This window comes from Argiope bruennichi, chromosome 2, assembly GCF_947563725.1.
Source record: "Argiope bruennichi chromosome 2, qqArgBrue1.1, whole genome shotgun sequence".
Taxonomy (NCBI): domain Eukaryota; kingdom Metazoa; phylum Arthropoda; class Arachnida; order Araneae; family Araneidae; genus Argiope; species Argiope bruennichi.
This window is the reverse complement of record NC_079152.1, coordinates 92,355,138-92,378,940: the sequence shown is the minus strand read 5'-3', so window position 1 is coordinate 92,378,940 and position 23,803 is coordinate 92,355,138. Positions and strand designations below refer to the sequence as shown.

The following is a 23,803-nucleotide window of genomic DNA, read 5'->3' as shown; positions in this document are numbered from 1 at the left end:
GTTAGTTATGACATCATATCGTTTCTTGATTTTCATTGGATATAATTTGTAGCCAAAGTATGCGTTTGTGTTTAGCAACAGCCAGAAAGGCATGATTTTTGTTTATTACCGTACGGAGATTTTTTTTTGGTAAACATATGGGAGTGCGATTATAAACAAGTAAATAACAAACTGTCAGCGTGTTAATGGCCTGTAATTTGAAGGGCTTATACTCGTCAAATAGAGAAATTAAAGGGTATGTAATGTTTAAAAATTCTAGACATAGCAGAACAGAAAGCAAGACAACAAAAATAATAATTTTATTTTTTATGTTTGGTTATTTAAAAAAAGTTTTTTATATTAAACAGCATGTTTAATTAATTCGTGTCTTAATCTTTTTTCGTTCGGTATTATTTTAAGCAATAAAATATATGAACTCTTTCAAATAACATATATATATCTCAAAATAGTTTCAGTTTGAAAACAGAAGAATTACCAAATTCTACTGTCAGAAAGTACCCTATTAACAGATTGCTAAATCTAACTATATATTCTTTAACATACTACCACTTTAAATGTCTATCTTAATTTCTTTAAAACAAATTTTGTCAAACTGATTTCTGAAATTTCTGCTGATTTATTTGCACTATTTGCGAATTTAAAGTAATTTCTTATTATTATTTTCAAAAGATAATTAACTGGTTGCTAGTTTTTCTTCTATGGTCGAAAATCAATATATTTAAAAATACTTATTTAAATCATTGAAAAAAATCCCGGCACCCCTCTATTGATATGTTTATAAACATTTAATATTACCTTGATGCAATATTGAATGTCGGATTGGAGATGCTTTCAATTTTTTGAATAAAATTTTTAAAAAATGAAACTACAAAGAAATGCAACATTATTTAGCCAATCGGTTGTTCTACAAAAGAAAATTTTTTTTAGTTAATTCGCTAATTTGTATTACAAAAGACAATAATAGATGGCAGCACGAATCTAAGAAACTGATTGACGTACTCGGTTTATTATATTTCTGCTGCTGAAAAGATCAATTACTATTTTTGCAAATGTGTTTCCACACTAAGAATCACTTCAACAGTTTAAAAAAAATATATGTACTAGTTATTTTAATTGAAAAGCTTATTCTGAATCTACGAGATTTATCTTTTTCGCCAGCTATATTTTAAAATATATTAAAAAAATTAACGGTTTTTGAAATTGCTTGATATAAAATAACAAAGGAAGTCTTACTTAGAAAATTTATTAATGGAAATTATTCATGTTCTTATGAATAAGGATCGTTAAGTTCGGAAAAGGAAAGTGTTATCTTTGTTATTTGATAACAGTTCTAAATTACGAAACGAATTCTGAAACAGTCTTTTTTTACCAAAATTTTTTAGGCTGGTGACTGGGATTACTATCCGATTAAGAATAAATTTAGAAAAAGAATATAATCTCAGTTGAGAGTTAGAATGGACATTTGTGGCTGACGAAAAGATCTTGCCTTCGAAACCACGAATGCTGCACCTTATTTGACGGTCTGGTGGACGCTAAATTTAGCTTCGAAGGCTCAACTTCCTCTTGCTGGTGTGGTGTGGAAATGCAGATGATGGAGACGGGTAAAGGAAGAGGCGAGGGAGGCAAGCCAATAAAAAATGTTACCTTTATAGATTTATTTAAATTTTATATTAAGATTTCAGGGTTCTTTCCATTTATTGTCAAATAAAGGAATTATTTTGTCGTTCTGGGTAATTCAATGAAATACTTTTGAGAATATTTTACAAAATTCAACACGTTGGAAATCGTTTACTTTTTTCTATAAATGCAAACTACACTCAAGGAAAAAAAAAAAAGATCTAGCTGTGAATTTGGGAAGTTTATGTCTGATGATCTTACATTGATAATTCTGATACCAAATAATAAAAAAAAAACTTGTAAATACACTTATCGAGTTTTTTTTTTATTTTAAAGTATGTCAGTAAGTCTGTCAGTTTATCTTAAAGTATGTGGTTATCTTAAAGTATGTCAGGAAATGAGTGAAGAAGTGTGATATTTTAAAATGGATGTAAATTAATTGGGAATTTTAATATTGTAAATAAGAAATTTCTAGAATAGCGTAATATTATAAAGAGGGAATGCAAAATTTTATTCAGTATTGTAGATTCAAAAAGGCCCACTAGTGATAACAAGGCTTCTAATTATCTGTGCATGTGAAAGGTAAATCAATGATTGATTAACTAATAACTAATAATGCTGTTTTTTTTTTTTTTTTTTCCCTGCTGTTTGAAAATTTCATGAGCATCTGTTTGGAGTACTGAGATCCACCTCGCTAACGCTTTGTCATTTTGCTGTGGTTAGACCATATGCTACTTTCATTTCATTGCTACCATACGCTAACTTTCTTCCTTTAAGCATCATTTTGCTGTGTATTTTCATGGCTACAATAAATGTGAATTATAATTGAATTTTTAGGTTATTTTTATTCAATTTGAAATTATCGAAAAGTCCAAAAACGTTCTAACCTGAATTTTAAATGGTTATTAAATTTCTCATTATTATTTCATTCTATGAGTTTCTTTTTTTTTTTTCTTCTTTAAAATTAGCTATTTCCCATAAGCCTTATTTCATTGTATGTGTAAAAAAGAATTTTTGATGGAACCTTTAAACTTGAATTTATCTGTATTAATTAAAGATGCATTTAGCCATGTTATCTGAAAACGGTCTAAAAATTAATGAATGGTAGATAAGATAAAAGATACTTGGTTGCCTTTGATCCTTCATGCTTTTTACCGTTATCATAGTTATTCTTACAAAAAGCTATCTACCAAAATACTAAATGAATATATGGCATCTGAAAAGCAGAGTTTGAAATGAAATGTTTTTTTCTATAAAGAACATTAAGTAAGTAAAGATATTCATTGGTTGTTTAGAATATCTAAATGTATTGACTTATATATATATTTCCAAATTTTGTTGAAATTGTAATAAAAAATTTCACTAGTCATAATTGTAATCATTTATTTATTTTTCTCCCTCTTTTCTTTGAAAATGATATAAAAAAGCATTTTTAAACGGTCATTAGATAATTGCATTTTTAATGATTACTGCTTTTATAAATTTTAAATTTTGGAATGATTTTTTTTTTTTTTTTTTGGAATGAACTGAAATAAACAAGCTGATTCGAACTTCTTCCAATGCAGTGGTGGAATTATTTGAAGAGATCAAAGAAATATTATGTCATATTTATATTTATAAAAAATCGCAGCACTTATTTATTTATTTATTTTTATTTTTTTAATCTCATACTTGCCCTTATTCACTGATATATTACTGGATACTCCCCGAAATCTGTTGTGTTTGTAAAAGCATTTTAAAATACTCTTCATTGATTTTATTTAGCTGTTGTTAATTTTAGAATGTGCGGTGCAAATATTTTTAAAAAAAATGTTTTCCAACATGAATATTTTTTATAAAAATTGTGCATTTTTGTGGAATGAATTTTTCTTAAAAAATTTGTGCACTTTTGTCATATGTGTGTGTTTAAGTGTAATATAGATCCATTTTACATATATTTAATTTCTTTTTATTTTTCAGGTTCATAGTCTATTAACTATGGGGCTAAGAAACATTGTAAATGAAAGTAAGTTCATTTTTTTGCTATTCAATAATAGTAGTAAATTTATTATCTGCACATTTTAAACATAATTTGAATCTCATTTTTGTATTATTTGATTGTTTCCAACTCAAAGAATTCAAATACTAATTTTTACTATATCCACATACGATGAATCTACATTTTGTTTTAATAATTCTAATTCTAATCTCACTTTGTGCATTTTCTCAATTTTTTTCAATAGCCTTTTAAAATGTAGTAGTCTCTCTATAATTCGATCCTTTACCAATCCAATTCATTCCGTAATCCGGCATTTTCAGATGGATTAATAAAAAGTTTCAAGGAGAAAAAAAATCATTGCATGCTATCGCCAGTAATTATGGTACGAATTAAAAACAGTCCTAGATTTTTCAATTATAAACTGTAACATTTATTACATATAGTAGAAACATAGTATGAGCACAAAGTGAGAAATTCTATAATTTTATATATTCTGTACATATAAATCTTTCTATTAAAATACGTTATTTAATAGCAAGATTTGTTAATTTGGCTATTCAGTAATCTGATGAATGCCAGATTATTGAATGATTATTATATCGGAAATAAACGTTCGTCAGAATATTTATCAATGAAGAAAAGTTAGATATCTTACTAGTAAGCTACACTACCAACCTCAATTTTTCAAGATTTAAAAGAACAACCATTAACGAATCTTTCTGAATTTTTTTTCACATCTAATAAAAAAATACATATTCTTTATTCGTTAAAAAATATATAATTTTTTTCTCTCTCTCTCTTTTAAAACTAAAATATTATTTAAAATTCAAAGTTCACATTTCGGAGATCTGCTAGATCAATAATAATAATAATAGTAGTCTATACTTATATAAAGCTGAATGTGTGTGTGTGTGTTGACGCTTTACAGGCCAGACCGTTTCACCTATAGATACCAAATTTGGTACATGTATACCTTGAAAGTCGGAAATGTGCACCTAGGGTCCCTTTTTTTTAATGTTTAGTTAGAATTTTAATTATTAATTAAAAACTAACTTTCTCGCAAAAAAAAAAAAAAATCTTCATTTCTCCACCGCCAAATGAGTAAGGCTTCAGTTTTTTTCCCACGCTAATACGGTTAGGCTTAATATTTTTCGAACGATTATTTCAAACGATTCTGTTTATTTTCTTAATGTTTGAAGCATTTAAATTTAAAAATTATTAATTAATAGATCTTTCAGATTCCTTCTGAAGAACTTTTGAATTTAAATAAAACAGAATAAAGGAAATTAAAAATTTCTAATCTGCGTAGCGTTACCCCAACTGGCGTAGAAAAATTCACGCATTTGCGTTACCAACTGGTGTTGAAAACTTACGCATGCGCATTGTGTTCTGATTGTTGACAACTATTTTAAACGGATGCGGACGTGATTTAAATTATTTTTAGGTTAGTTGTATTATATTAATTGTAGATTAATCGTTTCCACTTTAATTTTAAGCATAAATTATGGGTTAATTTTAATTGCTAGCTACGGGAGCTAACAAAAAAAAAAAAATTAAAGATACATATTACGTTATGACTGAAGACCTTTATAATATTATGAGTGAATTATATGACTATCAAAATTTGAAGTTTTCAAATATTTTGATGAAGAAGCTATTAAAGTAGGAATTACATAAGATATTTAATTATTAAAATTTTAACGAGTATTAAGATTTGTGAACCGGCTGGTCGCCAAAGGCGGCTAGTAGTGAATAAATATGATAGTAATAACTTTGTTTTTATTCTATTTTTGTATTTAATGTATGGAAAAAAATATTTCAATACTGAGAAGAACATTCCTTTTTATATTTTAATCGTAAGAATTCCTATTTATAGGTCATTTCTCTCATCAGTACGTTTTTTTTTTTTTTTTTTTCTTTTTATGATACTAAAATTTAAATTTTCTGGAACCTCCATATTTTATTTTAATATACTTCAACAATAGATTTTTATCGAAATCAGACTTCAGTACTTAACGACATTTAGGCTATTTTCATGTTAAAATGAGCTAGATAGATAAAATTCTATCCACATATTTAACCTCTTTAGTGTAGACATCTATCAAACTTTGAGCGAAGTCCAACAGCGGGTTGACTGTGTGTCTGTCTGTACTTTCAGAAGCAAGTAAACGCGATCATTCAAAAACGCAGTCACTGAAATATATCAAATTTGGTATGAATATTTGTGACTACACGTGCAGTTTTGTGTCAAATTTTTGTATTAATCGGTTGAGAAAAACATGTCTAAAACATAAATTCGATTTTTGGATACTGTTAACATATGCCAGGGATCAATCGCCAAAAAATTGGCCAAGGTTCATCAGATAGATTCAGTAAAAATATAAAGTTTACCCCAAAAATTAATATTTCGTAACTTTAGTACGCCAATGCCGTGTAAGGTGTTATCTGGCATGACGAGTGTGTTAGAGAGTATGCGAGAAAGTTTTGAGAAAAACACTCCCGCTGTTTTTATTATTATTATTTTTTTTTATTTCATTGATAGATTTTTCCCACAATATTTCCAGTATCTAAATTAAAATGTTGTCATCGTCTATATTCTAGACACCTCTATACAAGGACCAATCAATAAATCCGTTTGCAATTTTTATAACGGAATCGTTTGATTAAGATTATTCAATTACAGAAAAATGTGTTTTTTATGCAACGACGAATGTAATTAATGGTTAAGATACCTCTTTACCTTTTGAAAATAAACGGAATGAATTCAGATGCAAATGAAAAAGCATGAAGTGAAATTCATATCTTTAAATCAATGAGAAAAATCAAAAACTCAACCCCAATCACTTTGTCGATTTGGCTAATTTTATTTTATATGCAAGCTCATAGTCTTTAAATATGTCCTCAATGGCCGTAAGAACTCTGTCACTCTTCATTTTCGAGAAAAGTCTCCAACACAATCATTCCATTGCACATTCTCAATGGCGGGAAACTTTAATAGAGTCCTCCAGTCTCAACTATGAATTAATTGTAGTGATGAAAAATAAAAGTTAACTTCCTTCAGTAATAAGTGCCTATGGCTGTATTTCTAGCACTGAGGAAATAAATCACTTGTTTGTATCATTTAAATGTGTTTTAATCATCTTTTTCTTTTTCATTATTTTAATTAGCTCTTTTGTATGTTATTCAGAGCTGTAGTGTGTAACTAGTATAATTACACACTACTATAGTATTTAGAAATCGAACAAATTAACGAAATTTTTTAAGTAACTGCACCTTAATCACGGTTTTCGACAGTTGGATGCACTTTTAGTTTAAAGCCGCAAGTTAATAAATCGAAAAATGTAACAAAATCTAGAAGTATTCTGGCATAAATTGCGTTCATTTCCTGATATTTCCAAACTAGCTAACTTATTCGGCAAGCACACTGTTCGTGTTTTAGATCAATTAAATGCCCTATATTTTTAAATTTATTTGACGAAGGTATTTGAAACTTCATACTGCAAAAGACACTATTATTTTAGGAACCTTAAGGCTATTCTGTTCATTACACTGGTGTTATTACCTACTATTGGTCTATCACATCTCCTTTTTAATTTATATATTTGACAGAAAAAGAAAGAAAAGAAAAAGACAAATTGAAATAAAGCAGGAAAATTTCACACGAAAAATAAATTTATGTAGTTAAAAATATAAATTTTTGAGCTTTAGCTTTTGCTTAACGTTACCTTTTAATAAATATTTGTAGTTATAGACAAAAAATGAAAATGCTTGGATTTTAATTAATTAGAATTCTGATTAAAATTTAAAGATAATTCTAATTAAAATTCTTATTTAATTAGAATAATTCAATTCTAATTTTAATTAATTATCTTTAATTTAATTAGTATTCTAATCAAAATGAAAAAAAGCGAAGTGAATATTTACAATTTCCGATGAATATTGTACCAAATTTCATAGCTTTAGGTCTAACGATTTGTCCTATATATCTCTTAGAAAAAAACATTCATACATTCATTCATCAGGCAGCAAACATATATGCATTCATTCTAGAAAAAGGTATTCATAAGCAAACATAAATGCATTCATCCTAGGAAAAGGCATACACATGTAAACATGCATGCATTCAGTTTTTTTCAAACAGAAATAGATATTGGATAATTTTTAATAATATTTTTGTAAGTTGTTATATTATTATATTTTCTAGAAAATTGTAGTAAGTAACCTTTTAAATGTTTTATTTCAATATTTTACTGTTAATGCATATTGGAATTAATATTTTAATGCAAATTTGTGTTGATCAGGCTCTAACAGTCAACTTCAGAAGGCGAGTTCATCAGAATCTGATTATTTTGACTCACATGAAGGTATGCGCTTCGATGGCATTGATTGTATCTTATGCGCGGTACCATACTGCAATGCATGCTGCAGCGGATGGACAAAAAGTTACTTGTTTTTAGTTCGAAAATTAATTGGCACTTCGATGGCATTGTTTGTATCTAATGCATAGCACCACACTGCAATGCATGCTGCAGTGGATGGACAAAAAGTTACTTGTTATTAGTTAGAAAATTAATTTTAACAACCACATGCTTATTTATGCCCAACTGCTATTGTCCTCAATATGCTCTTAAAATATAGGTTGCCTCAAAATTTGTCATACGCACTGTTAAAAGTGATAGAAGGGAAAAAAGAATTACATAGGAAATGCATGACTAAAACTGGAATATACGCGAAGATGCAAAAATTCAATCTTTATTTGGTGATGGCTTACACTTTGGTAATGCGTGCTTATGTTCAGTTTAACAATAATTTTTCAAAATTCTTAATTATCTCAGTTATAACACTTGACCTACTGTGAAAAGTTTCGCAGAAAATTTATGATGGCATTGACAATTTTAGCGACGAAGTCATCAAGATTTTAGATCACGTGATTGGCAATCTCTAACTCAGTCACAAGGTTCTTCACTTGTCTGACTTAGTACGTCAGAGGAAATCCGATTTTATTGTTTGTTTCAGAGATAACCCTCTCAGAAAGCCATTGCTTTCTACTCCTGTAAAATCTTTGATAAACTCAAATCTTTACAAAAAAAAAAAAACATATTTGAGATTTGAAAAATGTGAGATGCAGTTTTTAATAATTCATTAGCGTAATGTCTTTTTAGTTGTTGCCATGACAATATAAATAAAATGTGAAAAGAAATATATATTATGCATTTTATATGTGTTAATAAATTGTTAAACACATTTGTTAAGTATTACGAAATTTAATACCTTATCTTATTAAGAATTTTTCTCGCAGTTGCACGAAGAAAGGACAGATGTTTATTGACGCAACAAAGAAAAAATATGAAAAGATTTAAAAGTTTTTATTTTTTTATTTTTATGATATCTACACAAAATAATACCGCCAAACAATTTTAGGCTTACTCTATCAAATTTTATTAAAAATATTACTTGTGTGAAATAACATATAATTTTTTTTTTAATATTTTGTTTTAGAATCTCATCTTCTAAACAAAGATGCGAAGAAATTGGAGGTAAGTGAAACATTTCTGTAATCTGCATATGTAATTACATCTGATTTAAATTTATTATAATGTTATTGAAAAAAATAAAATCCAAGTTAAAATTATAATTTGTTTGTCTACGAGGAGTAAAAAACGTTAATAATACCAATTCACTTTGAAGTAAGATTATAATTAGAATCTTGTCATTTCAATAATATTTGCTGTTCTAAATTTGCATGCTATCGGTAATTTGAGTGAAACATTAACTTAAAATTGTATCTTTAATTTGGATGCAAAGGCATAAAAAAAGTGCTCAGTAAATAATTATTAGTAAAGCATTTTCCAATGCATTTTTATTTTTATGCACTTTTATTTAACTTAACTTGTTTTATCTATATAAAGATCAAATTTTACAACAGAATTTTCCACTCATCTCTTGATTCTAATATTTTGAAATTTTGTTCTATCAATAATTATAATAAAAATACACTATTTTGATATTTAGACCTTAATTATCAGTTAATCGATAGATTGCATTATATTTTATATTTTATTTGCGTGGCGCCATCTATTGTAAAATTTGGGAATATTTGCTTTCAAAATACCATAATATTCATAATAATGATTTATAAATTGAAAATTTAAAAAAAAAATTAAAGAATTTAATATAAAAAATTTTTTTTGATAATTTTTTAGTACAACAATAAATATGCAGTTTTAAAAACTGTTTTTAAGTTAATTCCAAAGCAAAATCAAATTATTTATGTTACTTTTTTTTCTCAGATGAAAATATAATATCTAGTATGTTGTACTCCATTCAAGAATTCAGTTGCTGGATCACGAATCGAAATTTTTCACTGCATTAAACGAAATTTCGAACGCTTACATTTTATTATACCGTCAAAAATAGATTTTTATGTCTCGAAAAATGTGTTTTTTCATCTAACAGTTAAATTCTTGAATGAATATAGGAGGGAAAAAAAATATTAATTTGTTTATGGAAACAATATTTTTATAAAAATAACACACATTTTATTTTACTTTCAATGTAATAATTTAATTTATTAATGAAAAATCTGCAACATTGGCAGATTATATTCAGATTAGTAAGCAGCATTGCTTAAGAAACAATTACAAAGAACAACATATGTAATAATCATCGTTGATTCTGCCATTTGGATTTACGAATTCGTCTTGAAAGGGGAAATTGAATGCTTTATCATAGTGCAACATGAATTTTGACATGCGACATAAACATATACATATTGCAATATGACATAAGTAACATAAGTATATACGTTTATCTTACAACTGCTGCTTCCCATAAATTGACCTTAGTTCGAATTTCAATAAAAACTGCTGCCTTATGCATACATATATTTAAATAAATAAACGTACAATACTTTTGCTGAAAATACAGTCTAATTTAAAAAAATTCTTTTAATTTTGATTTCTATATCTAGTCTATTTTGTCGAACATCCAAAATGTTTTGTATTGTAAAATTCTTTAGTACGTCTTTCAAAGAATTGCTCCAAAATGACTTACCAAGAAGAACTATGTTCTGAAGATATTTATTTCAAAATGGGATAAACTATTTTCTTAATTGTACAATATTATATCTATGTATATTATATAGACTTGCTTTTGAGACTTCACTAATATCATCATCGTTATATCAAAATGTCGAATGTCAAATTGGCCGAAACACGTTATTGATGCAAAACACTGGTATATGTTTGTTACATCTGCTTTCAAATTGTTGTAGGGCGTCACAAAATGCCATATACTAGTAGCGGTTCTGGCTATTATATCTATTGTATATTTTACTGTGTGTGGTTTTTGACATACCACATTTTGATATAACATCGACGATATGTTATCATAATGCTAGTGAATATAAATTAAATATTATAAAATATTTCAAATTTAATTTTTTTTTCAATAGTTTAACAACTCTAAATGATAATTATTGGACTTTTATTGCAACAATTCTCTTGAAAAATTATATCCAGATATTTTTTCCTTGATTTCTTTTAACAGAAAATATTTTTTTATTTAATTATCACTATTGTATATATTGAGGTATTTGTTATAATAGAAATGAAATTAATCTTTATTGTAACAGTCCATCTTGATTTCTACTCCATTTTATCCAATTTTAGGGAAATTTGTAAGGAAATAGGCATATTTTTAATGTCGTATATATTCTAGAATTGTATTAGTTTTTCGTTGCGGCACATAATTTTGGATTTTAATAAAATTATTACGAACTGAATTTTCATCCTTCAGACAGGCGACAAACTATTGAATATTTGCTACAATATAAACGCTAAATGGAAAAAAAAAAAAAAAAAAAAAAAAACTGAAGCAGATTCTAGGAAAAATGACACACTAACTAGAACACTAACTAACTAGTAACTCAAACTAGAACACTAATACTAGTAACTAACTATCGACTTAATAAAAAGTTTATTTGGTTTCACCATGTTTTGCTTATAAATTAAAGTAACCCCTATTTCTAAACTTTTTTTTCCACATGCTCTACTGTTTGATATCAGTTTAACATTTACTTTCCCGGTGGTGCTCTGAACATGTAAGTCGTATGTAAAATTTGAATAAAATAAAACGTTCTACATATAAATAATACAGTTATTTCGTAAATAGAAAATAAAAAAATGGTGCATATTCAATCTGTTCTACTTTGTTGCGAAAGAGAATTTCAAGTAGATATGTTCCCAAGACAATTCTTGAAGAAGATAACAAAATTCTGCTGTCTTCATCACGTGAATGATAATCAGAAGTAGCTTTTTTTTTTTTTAAATTCGAAGAACGAATCAGAATTTTTATTTAATCAGTCAAATGATATGTGTAGTCACCTCTAAAACGACCTTGGCTGCAATTGTCAGTATTATAAGTTTTATATTATTTCCACAGTCTGCGGAAACTTTACATCGGATTAATTAAATATAAAATAAATAAAAAAAATTCCAAAAATGAATTTTACTGAAACAAATTACAAGTTATCATTTGCCTAAAGTACTTATAGGTATCATAGACAACGTCGTAGTTTTCTTGTATTTTAAGATGAATCGTCCTCATCATGAACAACTAATGTAGTTTATGCATTGCATATGAATACTGTGTATGCTCCATGATTACAATTGTATATTGCATGATTTATCAGCTTGTGATGCAATTGGCAACGTTCCACTAAACACTAACATTTGCATTTGAACAGAAAGCGAAAGTGACATTTATGTATTATGAAACAAAAATGAATATATGAAAATTCCGCTGATAGTATAAAATAAAATATAATAAATCGTTCGATGTTTTTTTTTCTTCATATTATTTATCGATGCATAATAGTATTAAATCAATCCAAGTTTATTTTTCCATGTTTCTTCTATTCCCGTTCTCGCGTTCTTCGTTGCAGCAACACAAAGTCTTAATTTATCTTCTAAATTTGCAACTATATATCAGCATGTTCTGTTTGTTGTCTAAACGGAAGATTTTTACTTGAACTTTTAAATGTATTGTACTCTGAAATTTGGAACTATGGTTTTCCAAACTAATCATAATAACCAGGGCCCGACTTAGCCTAATTGGGGCCTGGGGAAATAACTTCTTTGCCCCCCCCCTCAAAGCCATATTTTTGTAAATATATCGCAATTTGTGATATACAAAAATACAGGCTTTTGATTGGCCAAATTTGTCCATCGTAATTGCAAAAATTTGGCTCAGATTCCACCATAATTGCAAAAAAATTCCACCTCAGAAAGCCATGGATTTACGAAATAAAGATTTTTTGTGTTCATACGATAGATTAATGAAGAAGCTAACTGACAGATTTTACACTATACTGATATTTTGTATAAAAAAAGTTCATTAAAAAAGGATTCGTAAAATAAACTTTCTATTCGATTTGGGGCCCCCCTCTGATGTGGCGCCTGGGGCAATTGTCCCGTAGGCCCCTGCCTTAGTCAGGCTCTGATAATAACTTTTAATTTATAACTATAAAGAATTGCCCAATCACTTTTTAAATATAAGGCGTGTTTGAAAGAGCGTTCTGTAACAATCAACGACAAAGAAACTGAGAATCACTCTACATAAACTTCCTTTATTTTCCCAAATACTACATAGAATTTCCATTTCCGCCATTGAAGTAGCCTTCTGAGACTTTTAGAAAGTTAAAGTAAAATTGGTATACTTCCAAGATAGTCGGGGTTCTTTTCTTTTATATGGCAATTTCTTTTGCTTTTACTAGAGGTTGCCCGGCAAGCGAGAGTTTTTAGATTTATATTAGCAATCTGATTGATTTTTAAATCAATCATATCTAATGAAATTCATACAAAGTTTGGAATTTAATTATATTTCACTTTAGCATCCAAAGCTTTATATGTATATTCTGAAAGCAAGTTAATCCTTCAATACTCTTTGATGTATATTTTCATCATTACAATATTTATTTATTTGAAATAAGTACACTACAGAGATTGATTCCATTACAGAGTTCATTAATCTAAAACATACAAGGAACATTATCCACAAAGCAAATGAAAACGCATATAAAAAAGGAACAACAAAGAATAAAGAATTACAAAATTGTAAGAAATATATAAATTAAAATATAAACAGCTTGCATGGTTCAAAACATAAAATAATACCAACACAGAATGTATTTACCTTTTATTTTCTCGTATGCAAAATACAGCAGAAATGTTTTCTATGCGTTCCGAAATTTTAAGAAAACATATTTCGAAAAAAGGCAAAAAACTCTGTCTTCCTGTCATTAGAGCTCTTGTTAGAATCATTATTAAAGGATAATTTATAAACTATAAAGGATAATATATAAAGAAATTAAAAAATTACTGTAATTACTGAAACGGCGCTCTATTTTATTAGACTAAAATTGAAAAAACAATTTTTTTGAAGGTACAAATGTTCCCAGTTTAGAACTTGATGATTCGTGGTTGAACTTATTTGACGATTACTGTTCTTATTTGGTATTCAAGAAAATAATTTAAATAAATTATAAAATGTAGCGTTATTCTAATTGTACTCATTGTGAACTACGTATTTTGTTCACAACAATTTGCAAAAGTTTTGAATGGACTGAATAATTGATACATTATTAAAGAATTTTTTTAATGGCTCATTGTTGAAAGGAATCTAAATTCAACAACAGAGGGCGGTGGCTAGTGAATGAAATAGAAAAATATTCTGACGTGGGTATGAAAGGCGTTCCAGCAATTAGGCTACGTATCTTCTTGTTCTTGTGTACAGTCGACTACCCGGCTACCACTGCACGAAGCAGTATCGACATGATTTGTTGTAGCCAACTGCCAGGCTTCGGACCAGACAGCATCGACATGCAGTTACAAATTATTAGAAAAGAAATCTATTTTATGCTTATATTTTTTTCCTGTTAGACAAAGAGCAGTGAGCAAAAATACTGAGCTGTAGTTAGCGTTTTGAATTATCCTAAGAAATTAACGATAAGAAACTTTCAGCTTGTTATCTGTGAAAGGATGAGTCTGGCTTTTAAGTATGTGATTTCATGTAATCCCTTAAGTAAGCGACTACTTAATTTTTTATTCTTTTTCTCGTATATGGAGTGTAAAGATGATACATAGCTTTATTCACAGATGCCCATCGTGATGGTATGAGAAAAATATTGGAATTGGGAATGTTGTTTGCTTTCAACTTAATTTCTTAAAAATGAAATTCAATAAAATATTGATTCGAACATAATTGAACTAAAAATATTTTTTTGTAAATGTGCAAATTTTAAGTATATTTATTATTATTATTATTTTTTAAGTGCGCGTTCGTAAAAAAAATTGGGACTGCTGTTTTTGATGAATCTATGTTTTATGTCATTCTGAGTTAAAGAAAAAAATTTGGAGATTGCATTTGTTTGTGTACACGTTAATTAAAAAACGAACGAATCAAAAGAAGTAAAAATTGCATTTTTTTTTTTTTTTTTTTTTTTTGCCGAAATTATAGATAGGTGTCGAGTTTCGAATTATATGTGTTTGTGGATTATATGCGAATACTATAATTGAAAAATGTAACGAACTGTTTAATTAAATTGAACAAATGCTGTTGCTATAGAATTGCTGATTTGATAAAATTTTTAGACCAAATCGGTCAGAAAGTTCATTGGTTGTCTATTCCAACTTTTTCGATAAGTCAGAAACACCATGCTAGACTTTGAGCGCTGAGTTTTTATTTATGGTCTTTACGCTGAGATTATAGATCATTGCTTAATTTCGGACTACTTTTCTTAACGTGCAGCTTTTCTGTTTGCATGCATCTCAAGTGTGTAAGAGAGCACGAAAACTGAGAAAAACAAATGGTTTGATGAATGAAATTTAGTATTTTAATTTCACCTAAATTGTAGATTTATATCTAAAAATATAGATTATTTCCAATCAGTTAAAGTGAAGACGTCCAAAATATGATCGAAGATAATAAATGAAGTTTGCGTTTCCGTGATAAAAACAAAAGCACCGAGATTTGTTCATTTTTTTACTAATCACTTCCAAAGGCATAGTAATGACTGATATTGTTACAAAAACCGGTTCGTGGATATCTTTTGCAAGAAGTCTAACAAGCTGGATAACAGATAACGATGATTTATTCTACGAAAAGCGCGAAGCATATACAACAAAAACACACTCAAAGCTTACACAAGGAACAGCACTAATAGAAATTAACAACGCAAACAGACAGCAAATCGCTACTTAAATATCGATAACCTCAAAATAGCGCTCCTCTTACTTCCAGTTTACAAAGTGATTGCATTCCATATACAGAATTATTCCACATGTGAACGTTTCCCTTTTATAGGTTCCCAGCAAGGTATGAAATTTTCTAAACGAATCTCCAGATCTCAGATCCTAATAGAGATAGAGCCGAAATTCTTAGAATTTCCAGAACGCTCATTTTGCTGCCAAACTGCCAAATATTCGCCATAGTTAGGAGTAATTGATCTGATATCTTTTCAACATTTATTAAAAATTCTTATAAATTTCTCTTGCCTGTGATAACACTAATGTGGCGAAGAAATATTATTATAGATTTGTAATACTATAAATAAAAATTAACTACAAATGAAATATTGAGTAACGAAACGAACTAAGTTATTAATAGATTCGTAATACTGTGAATAAAAATGAATTACAAATGAAATATTGAATAACGAATAAACCAATTTAATTATTTAATTTAAAAGTATCAATTTAAAATTTTAAGTAATCTAATTAGATAACAGAAACAGTTATGCGCAGATTTTTTTAATTCCATTTTTCAACAACCCGCTAGTAAATTTGACAAGTTTTCCCGCTGTTTATTTAAACTATTTTAATTAGTTATTTCAAAGATATGTTTGTTATATTGCCATAGAAAAATTTAAATAAATTTGATTGACGTAAATGGGGCTGGTAAAAGTTAACTAACCTATTATTAGTACACTGTGTCCATAAACAAGTCTAGATTTGTTTGGATTATGCTATTTATTTCTCAAGTGAGATAACCATTAAAACGAACACACAAGGTCGAATTCGCTGTCTGCAAAGCCTTTGCTCATGTCATGAATTTCATTAAAAGGATATCAAAACTCCAGAAACACTTCTCACAGTTTTGCATCTTTTCCGTGTCTCGCATTCGAATCCAAGACGGTTACCCATTGACCTCGTATCAAACGAAATTCGTTCCACTTCTTTTACTTGAGTGAGGTCGGTGCTCTTTTATCCTATTTAGTTTTTTCCCCAACTGCTCCAAAATGCCGCTTCGTTTCGAAAAAAAAGCACCTCGAGACCTACAATTGGCGACAGAAACGCGACATTTATTGTTGTTGACTGTGTAATGTGCGTTATCTATCTCGTTTTTTTTTTCCACAGTTTGCGTAATGATAATTTGATTTAAGGGCAGTTATGTTTTAACTAACGTCAGTGCTGAGGAAATTTTGTTCGATTAGATTTTAAAATTTATATGAATTTTTTTCATCACTAGAGATGAAAATTGTTCTTTAGTGATTATTTAGTCTGAAATTTTATCCCAAAAAATTGATGATCTCGTGATTTTTTTTCCTCTTATATCAGTTTTTTAATTGATTTTTAACTTAAAAAATGCTAGTTATTTTTATGGAAGAACTAGCCAACTTTGGTGAGCAGTCAGTTCGCTAATATTGTTAAACAGTTCGATTAATTTTGTAACTTGGTATTAATGGTTTCCTCAACAGGTATTTTTAATTTCTTTTTAATTTTAGTACTTTTAATTTTGATAGATATGGAATTCGTACTATTTAAACATTATTCTGCTTTATTAAAATGCTATCCGCCTTTGATGACCAGCTAGTTCACCAATCTTAATGCTCTTTAAAATTTTCAGTTAAATATTTTATGCAACTTGCTTTTAATAGTTTCTTCATCAAAATATTTTTAAGCTTTAAATTTTGATATAGTCGTATAGTTAGTTCACTCATACTATTATAAAGGCCTTAAGCCATAATGTACAATGTACTCTCTAATTTTCTATCAACTTCCGTAAAATTTCAACTTTAAATTAAAGTGGTAATGATTATATCGCTTAATTTTCTTTCATCTCATCTAAAATTTGAAATTTAATTTTGAATGGAACTTAGAATTTAAGTTTTATTTATGTATACATCAGAATTTCAAAAATTCATTTCAGACGGGCCTTAACTGGAAAATAAACTGTATCTAGACATCTTATATTCACAGCTATGGAAGAAAAATTCAAGGTGAAATATTTATAGTGACAATAAGAGTGATATGAGTTTCATTGATTTTTGCAACAATTGAGTATACTGTTGCAAAAATTGCTTAAAAATATTTTAAATTAATTAAAAATAAACAATTAACTGTTCAACAATTAGACAGTTATTATAATTAACATTATTTTTTTGCATTTTAAGATGATGTAAAAACAGTTTTGATGCTTTAATACTGTCGGAAATCATGGTGAAGAAACATTAAAATGTTGCTTAGGTTTTAAATAAATAAAATTTAAATTTAAATTTAAAAAAAATCGAGGTGTACATCTTAACTTTAAAGTATATCTGTGCCAATAACGGCCTGTCCTGTTGAGTGACATGCTACACGCATAGCATATATACATTCATCTTTATTAGTAGTAGAGATTAGAGATTTGGATATTTCTTTCTTTCAGAATGCTGATTTTCTATCTCCACGTTCCATAATTTTGAAATATAGTAAATTCTTAAATTGCCCGCAAAATTATCCGCAACAACTGCCGAAAGGTGGCCAGAAAAGAGCAGAAATTAATATGAAAATTGAACAATTCTTATTTATTGTTGCAAGCCTACATATACAATTATGACTTAAAAAACAGCGTATTTTTTGCATTTACGAATGTGTTAGTTTACTTTTTCACAAAAATATTGATAATTTGTTTGTATCTGTCTGTTTGTATTTGAACATATGGTTTTTAAAAATTTATAATTAGTTTCTTTTATCACATGTTTGGATTAATAATCGTAAATGAAAAGTAAAGAACATAATACAGAATTTACTATTGTATCAAAGTATAATTTTTTGCTTTTAAATTTATGTATGATATATACATTATATTATATATATTATATATAATGTAAACATATAATGCTTTTCTTTGCAATTAATAAAAAAATATTATTTAAAGTGATAAAGTTTTTTCTTACAATTTAAGCAACCAATTGAATATTAGCATGTAAGGCGATAAGGTCTTGCTTAGAAATTCATGCAGTCAATCAGATAATCATATTTAAAATGAAAATAAGATGCCTTGTCTGAAAATTCGTACAGTCAATTAAATCCTTCTATTTATAGTGAAAATGCAGTGTCTTTCCTTAAAATTCAAAAAGTAACAGGCCGTGAGATTTAACACTGTATAGCAAAGAGTCTTGTATTTCCCGATAAGAAAGTTTTTCAACACCCTTTTTGTATTTCAATATTTTGCTGCAAACTTGAAATTGGAAAATAGTTAGAATACGAAACATCATTATTGGTTTAACGTTCATCCGTATGTTTTTATACATATTATCATCGATAACTCACAAATATAAACTTCAAAAACTGAAATAACTATTTCAAAATTCCATCTTAACTAATGAGGAACAATCCATCTTAAAGAGCACAAATATGAATATGAATTAAAAACATTATTCCGTATAGGCTCGAAAAAGATTTAACTCGTAACACATATATTTTATTATATCCATTGTAAATTCCGACTGCCCGAATGTGTATAATCTTTGTTTACTTCTAACCTCATTATTGTGTTGACTACTGTATATCGAAACAACCTTTGCATTTTAATTTCCTGATTTCCTTCTAGCCATACTTGACCTTTCGTGGTGGAATTACATAGTTGGCATTTTTCTCCCGTCGTTTCATCCGTTTTTAACGACTCATTATATCTTTTTTTACAACATATCTAGTATATAATGGAAGTCTTGGACATTTTGTACAAAAAAATTGGATTTTCAAACTTCCATATTTTTATATGTAGTATTTCATGATGTCATGTAACTCCCGAAATATTTCCTAGACATTTTAATAGGAATATATTTTTGGTTTGCTTTTAATATAGGTTTAGGCTATTGGGTCAGAGATAAAAATGTTCATGTCCGTTGTGTACTTTGTATCACGGCATCTATTTTTTTTTTATTTCCTTTTTTTTTTTTTTTTTTTTTTTTTTTTTTTTTTAGTACGAAAGAAGGCCAATTTATGCTTTTAAAAATAATACGATAATTCATAATTATACTTGTATCTTTACATGATAGAAATATGTTTTATGAAAGGGTTCGTAACTTTTAATATCTATTTCTTTTATTATAGTCCGATAAACTGATTTATGATATTTCCGGTAAACTGCAAATTTTAATCTCAAATTCTTATAGTTAATTATTTAAATTATCCGTATGAACGTTACGTCCGTACTTTTTTTAACTTATTCGTCGGAATGCAATTTTCTGAAATTTTGTTAAAATTTGTGTCTAATGAATTTCTGTTCCCACGTTATTCCTTGAAAATATTACACTATTTCGAAATATAATTTTTTTGTTTTTGTTTTGGGCATCGTTAAGCAGACTTTGATTGTAGCTGTTTTTAAATTATTTCTGCAATTTATTTTTAGAATATATATATATATATCTTAGTTTCAATAAACTAATTTTTTTTTTTTTTGCTTTAATTATTTTGTTTTGTTTAATCTTTTGTTTACAATTTTTTGTAAATCTTTTGGAATTTCGAACTCAATTTATTTTCATATTCAATACCAGGTAGCGCTACTTGTACGGAATCAAAATTTGATTGATTTTGTACAGTCATTACGAAACGTTAACGTACAAAATTTCAAAACTGTTTTATACCAGGAAATGAATGAAAAATTGATTACAAAATTCCATATTTACAAGTATGAAACTTTATGATTGAAGATTTTTTAAGAATACATAAAAAATAGTGTTTTTATTTACATTAATCTTAGCGCTGTCTGTGTTGCTTCATTATATAATTTCCAAGCTGCAAAAAACAGTTTATGAAAACTTATAAGAAGATTTTTGAAGTAGTTAAAATTTTCAAACTGCAAAAATTATTATATTTGATACTTTTTCTTATCAAGAGAAAATGTCATGAAAATTAAAATGGAAGAACCAAAGCGGTGCATTAAATTGAGAAATCTACTGAATTAAAGTCTACCAACTTTAATTAAAGAATTTATTAAATTAGAACTCGCTAAATTGAATTAGAAAGCCCGTAAATACCTACATATGTTTTTAAAATCTACATTAGTTTCATATATAGCTATACAATTAATTTCTTTTCTTTTGTTTATTCAAGATTTGAAAGAGTATATTTGTATTGATTATGGGATTAAAGAGAATACAACGGAAGGACTAGGGAGTGACTTCACTTTCATGTACTCTAATATTTATATATGGTATTAGAAATATATGTGGAAATTTTCGTATTGATTCTATTGAGCTATAAGTCATTAAAATTACCGAATTGCTGCACAATTATTTTTGAGTGGTACGGGAGACAGCAGATGTTATTGAAAAAAGTATTGGGAAATTATCATCATTCATCAGTTTTTACAAACTTAGTATCAATATTTGACATTAAATGTCTGGCTACATGGGCATAAGATACAGTACGTGGCCTTTTTTTTTCACATTCTTTTTCTCTTCTTATTTCAGAAAACGTATTGTTCATCATGAGTCAATAATTCATGCTATGGACTATGGCTATTTCATTAATATTCCACATTAAAATCTGATAATTATTATTTTATATCAACCATGATCAAATAATAAGAGCGATGCCTTTCAAAACTTCTGTATCTTTATCAGAGGAATATTGTTTGAGTTTTTATCAATCCAAATTAAACTATTCCTATATTCAATGGATTTTATAAAGAACTGGAACTCACAATTTGAGTAATTAGTCAAACTGAATAGCAATTGCGTAATTTTGGGGTTTAAATGTATCAAACGTTTTATCTATGTAACAAATGCTCGTCTTATGACTGGCGCGATTGTAATAAAAACGGTACTATTTCTGACTAACTTTATGAGTTAGTCAGAAGTAGTTTTATTCAATTTTCAATGGCTTATCTTATTTTGTCTGCCATATACTGTCATCTCTTATCATTACTTTCCCATGTATTGGTTTTCGATATTACATGACTTTTTTTTTCAACTAATGGAAAACTTTTAGCTACAAATAAGGTATCAGTAAACTGAATTTATTTATCGACTGTTATCGTAACATACATATATTATAAGGCATTTCTTGGTTTAAATTTAAGTTAAAATAAATATTGGAACATTTTAAACATTGTTGTCAACTGTCAGTCTAGCAATGAAAGAGTTTACTTGCACACATTGCTAAATCGTAGCAGATATGTACTGAAAATTATTCTTTCTAGATTTAGTTTGCAGTAAGAGTTAACTTAATCTTTTAATTTGAGCTTCCATGATGACACTAATTTTTTCCACGTTCGCGTAATATGCTCATACCTGTTAAATTTTAATTTTGTTTTGTGAGAAATGAATTGTTAGAAATACGCTTGAAATATTTTTTAAAAAATGATTTAAAAAGGAAATTTATTTTATATGTTAAAAATTAGTATCAATAAAATTTTTTTTTCTTCTTGAATCTTAAGGTGACGTGAAAATTTTTTGTACTATATTATCTTCGGATGTTATCACGAAAAAACGCTAAAATTCAGTTTAATTTTTAATTAATTCAAATTCTAAATAAAATTACAAAAAAAAAATCTCCCTGAGGTGCATATTTTCACACTCCAAAGTGTATATATGCCAAGTTTGGTAGCTCTAGGTCAACACGCACACATATTTATTAGTAGTAGAGATAAACATGAAAGGATTTTGATTTCGAGCCACGCCAAGCATATTGTACTCTATGTAGTCTTGTACTCTATGTACTGTATGCGCCTTCTATGTACGAACTCAAGTTTAGTTTAGTTATATTAACGTCCCGTTTGAAGCAACACTAGGACTATTTTGGGACGGACTTCGTAATTTTGAACCGCGGTTAGATGACGAGGACGGCACCTGAGCTGGCACCCCCCTCTCCACACCACACCAGCGGGAGGACGTTTGGTCAGGACGGATTTAACGTGCAATAGACCCCTTTACACGACGGTTCTTCGGAGGAATCGAGTCTCGAACCAGAAACCCTCCGGTTCCGAAGCCGAGACCTTAACACCAGGCCACCGCGGCCTTATGTACGAACTAAAAAAAAAAAAAAAAAAAAAAAGACCAGAACGAGAGATGCTGTGATGGAGTGATGTGAGGATGAGTGGTGTTATATGGTAAGAGGATGTGTATTTGATGTGTTTCGTGGAATATGACCTCAGAAAACTGTTAACAAACTGCCCATTTAATGCTGAAATAACTTTATATCTTTTATATAGGTGTACCTGTGATGTGTACAAGTAATTACTTATTAAAACATATTGCACTTAAAGGTGGTTGACTATTATTTGCTCTTAAAAGACGTCAACAATATCAACTAGACCTCGATATATGAGATGAAACTTTGAACAGAAACATACGTTTTCAGATTTCTTTATGATTATTGATATACATTTGAAAAATATCTTAAATCATCTAAAGTGAATGATGCTATCTAAAGACGTATCAAAACTCAAGCACTGAATGTGCTGGAAAGTATTCAAAATACTCCAGCTCCTCATAGTTATCAAAGACTGTCTTCTGAATTTGAGTTTTCATATCTGATTCAACAGCTTTTGGAAATAGAAAAAATAAATCTAAATTCGTTGAACCTTTTTAGTTTGTCGCTTTTGAGATAGGTGGCTACATTAAAAAGTCATTTTTTTTTTTTTTTTTTTTTTTTGCGAAACATGAATTTTTTTTATTTAATATTCTTAATGTTTGAACAGGTTTCTTTATAAAACCGTCAGAATTTTGCTTCTAAGTCTATTTTCTGGGAAGTTACACTGATTTTTAAATTTGCATATGCATATGTTTTAATGCTATTTTACACCTTCATATCTGTTTTCTCAAATAAAGAATTTCATAGATCTGTTTTCTCAAAGATAGAATTTTCTTTCGAGAAACCTCATAAATTAAATTCTAATGCATATTTTTTTGTTCAAATTTTGTATAATAATTTCTCGATA

At 28.1% G+C, this 23,803-nt stretch overlaps 1 protein-coding gene across 2 annotated transcripts in view; it reads left to right on the top strand.

The window, feature by feature from the left end:
• Positions 1–122: 122 nt before the first annotated feature.
• LOC129954847 (solute carrier family 15 member 2-like) overlaps positions 123–23,803 on the top strand; it is a 93,789-nt gene continuing 70,108 nt past the window's right edge. The window contains exons 1-4 of one of the 2 annotated variants that reach the window (XM_056068176.1): positions 123–235; positions 3,577–3,622; positions 7,897–7,959; positions 9,095–9,132. In XM_056068176.1, coding sequence (XP_055924151.1) covers positions 3,595–3,622; positions 7,897–7,959; positions 9,095–9,132 — 129 coding nt within the window. In that variant the 5' untranslated portion in view covers positions 123–235; positions 3,577–3,594. The remainder of the gene's footprint in view (positions 236–3,576; positions 3,623–7,896; positions 7,960–9,094; positions 9,133–23,803) is intronic. The other variant, XM_056068177.1, reaches the window with a different exon arrangement.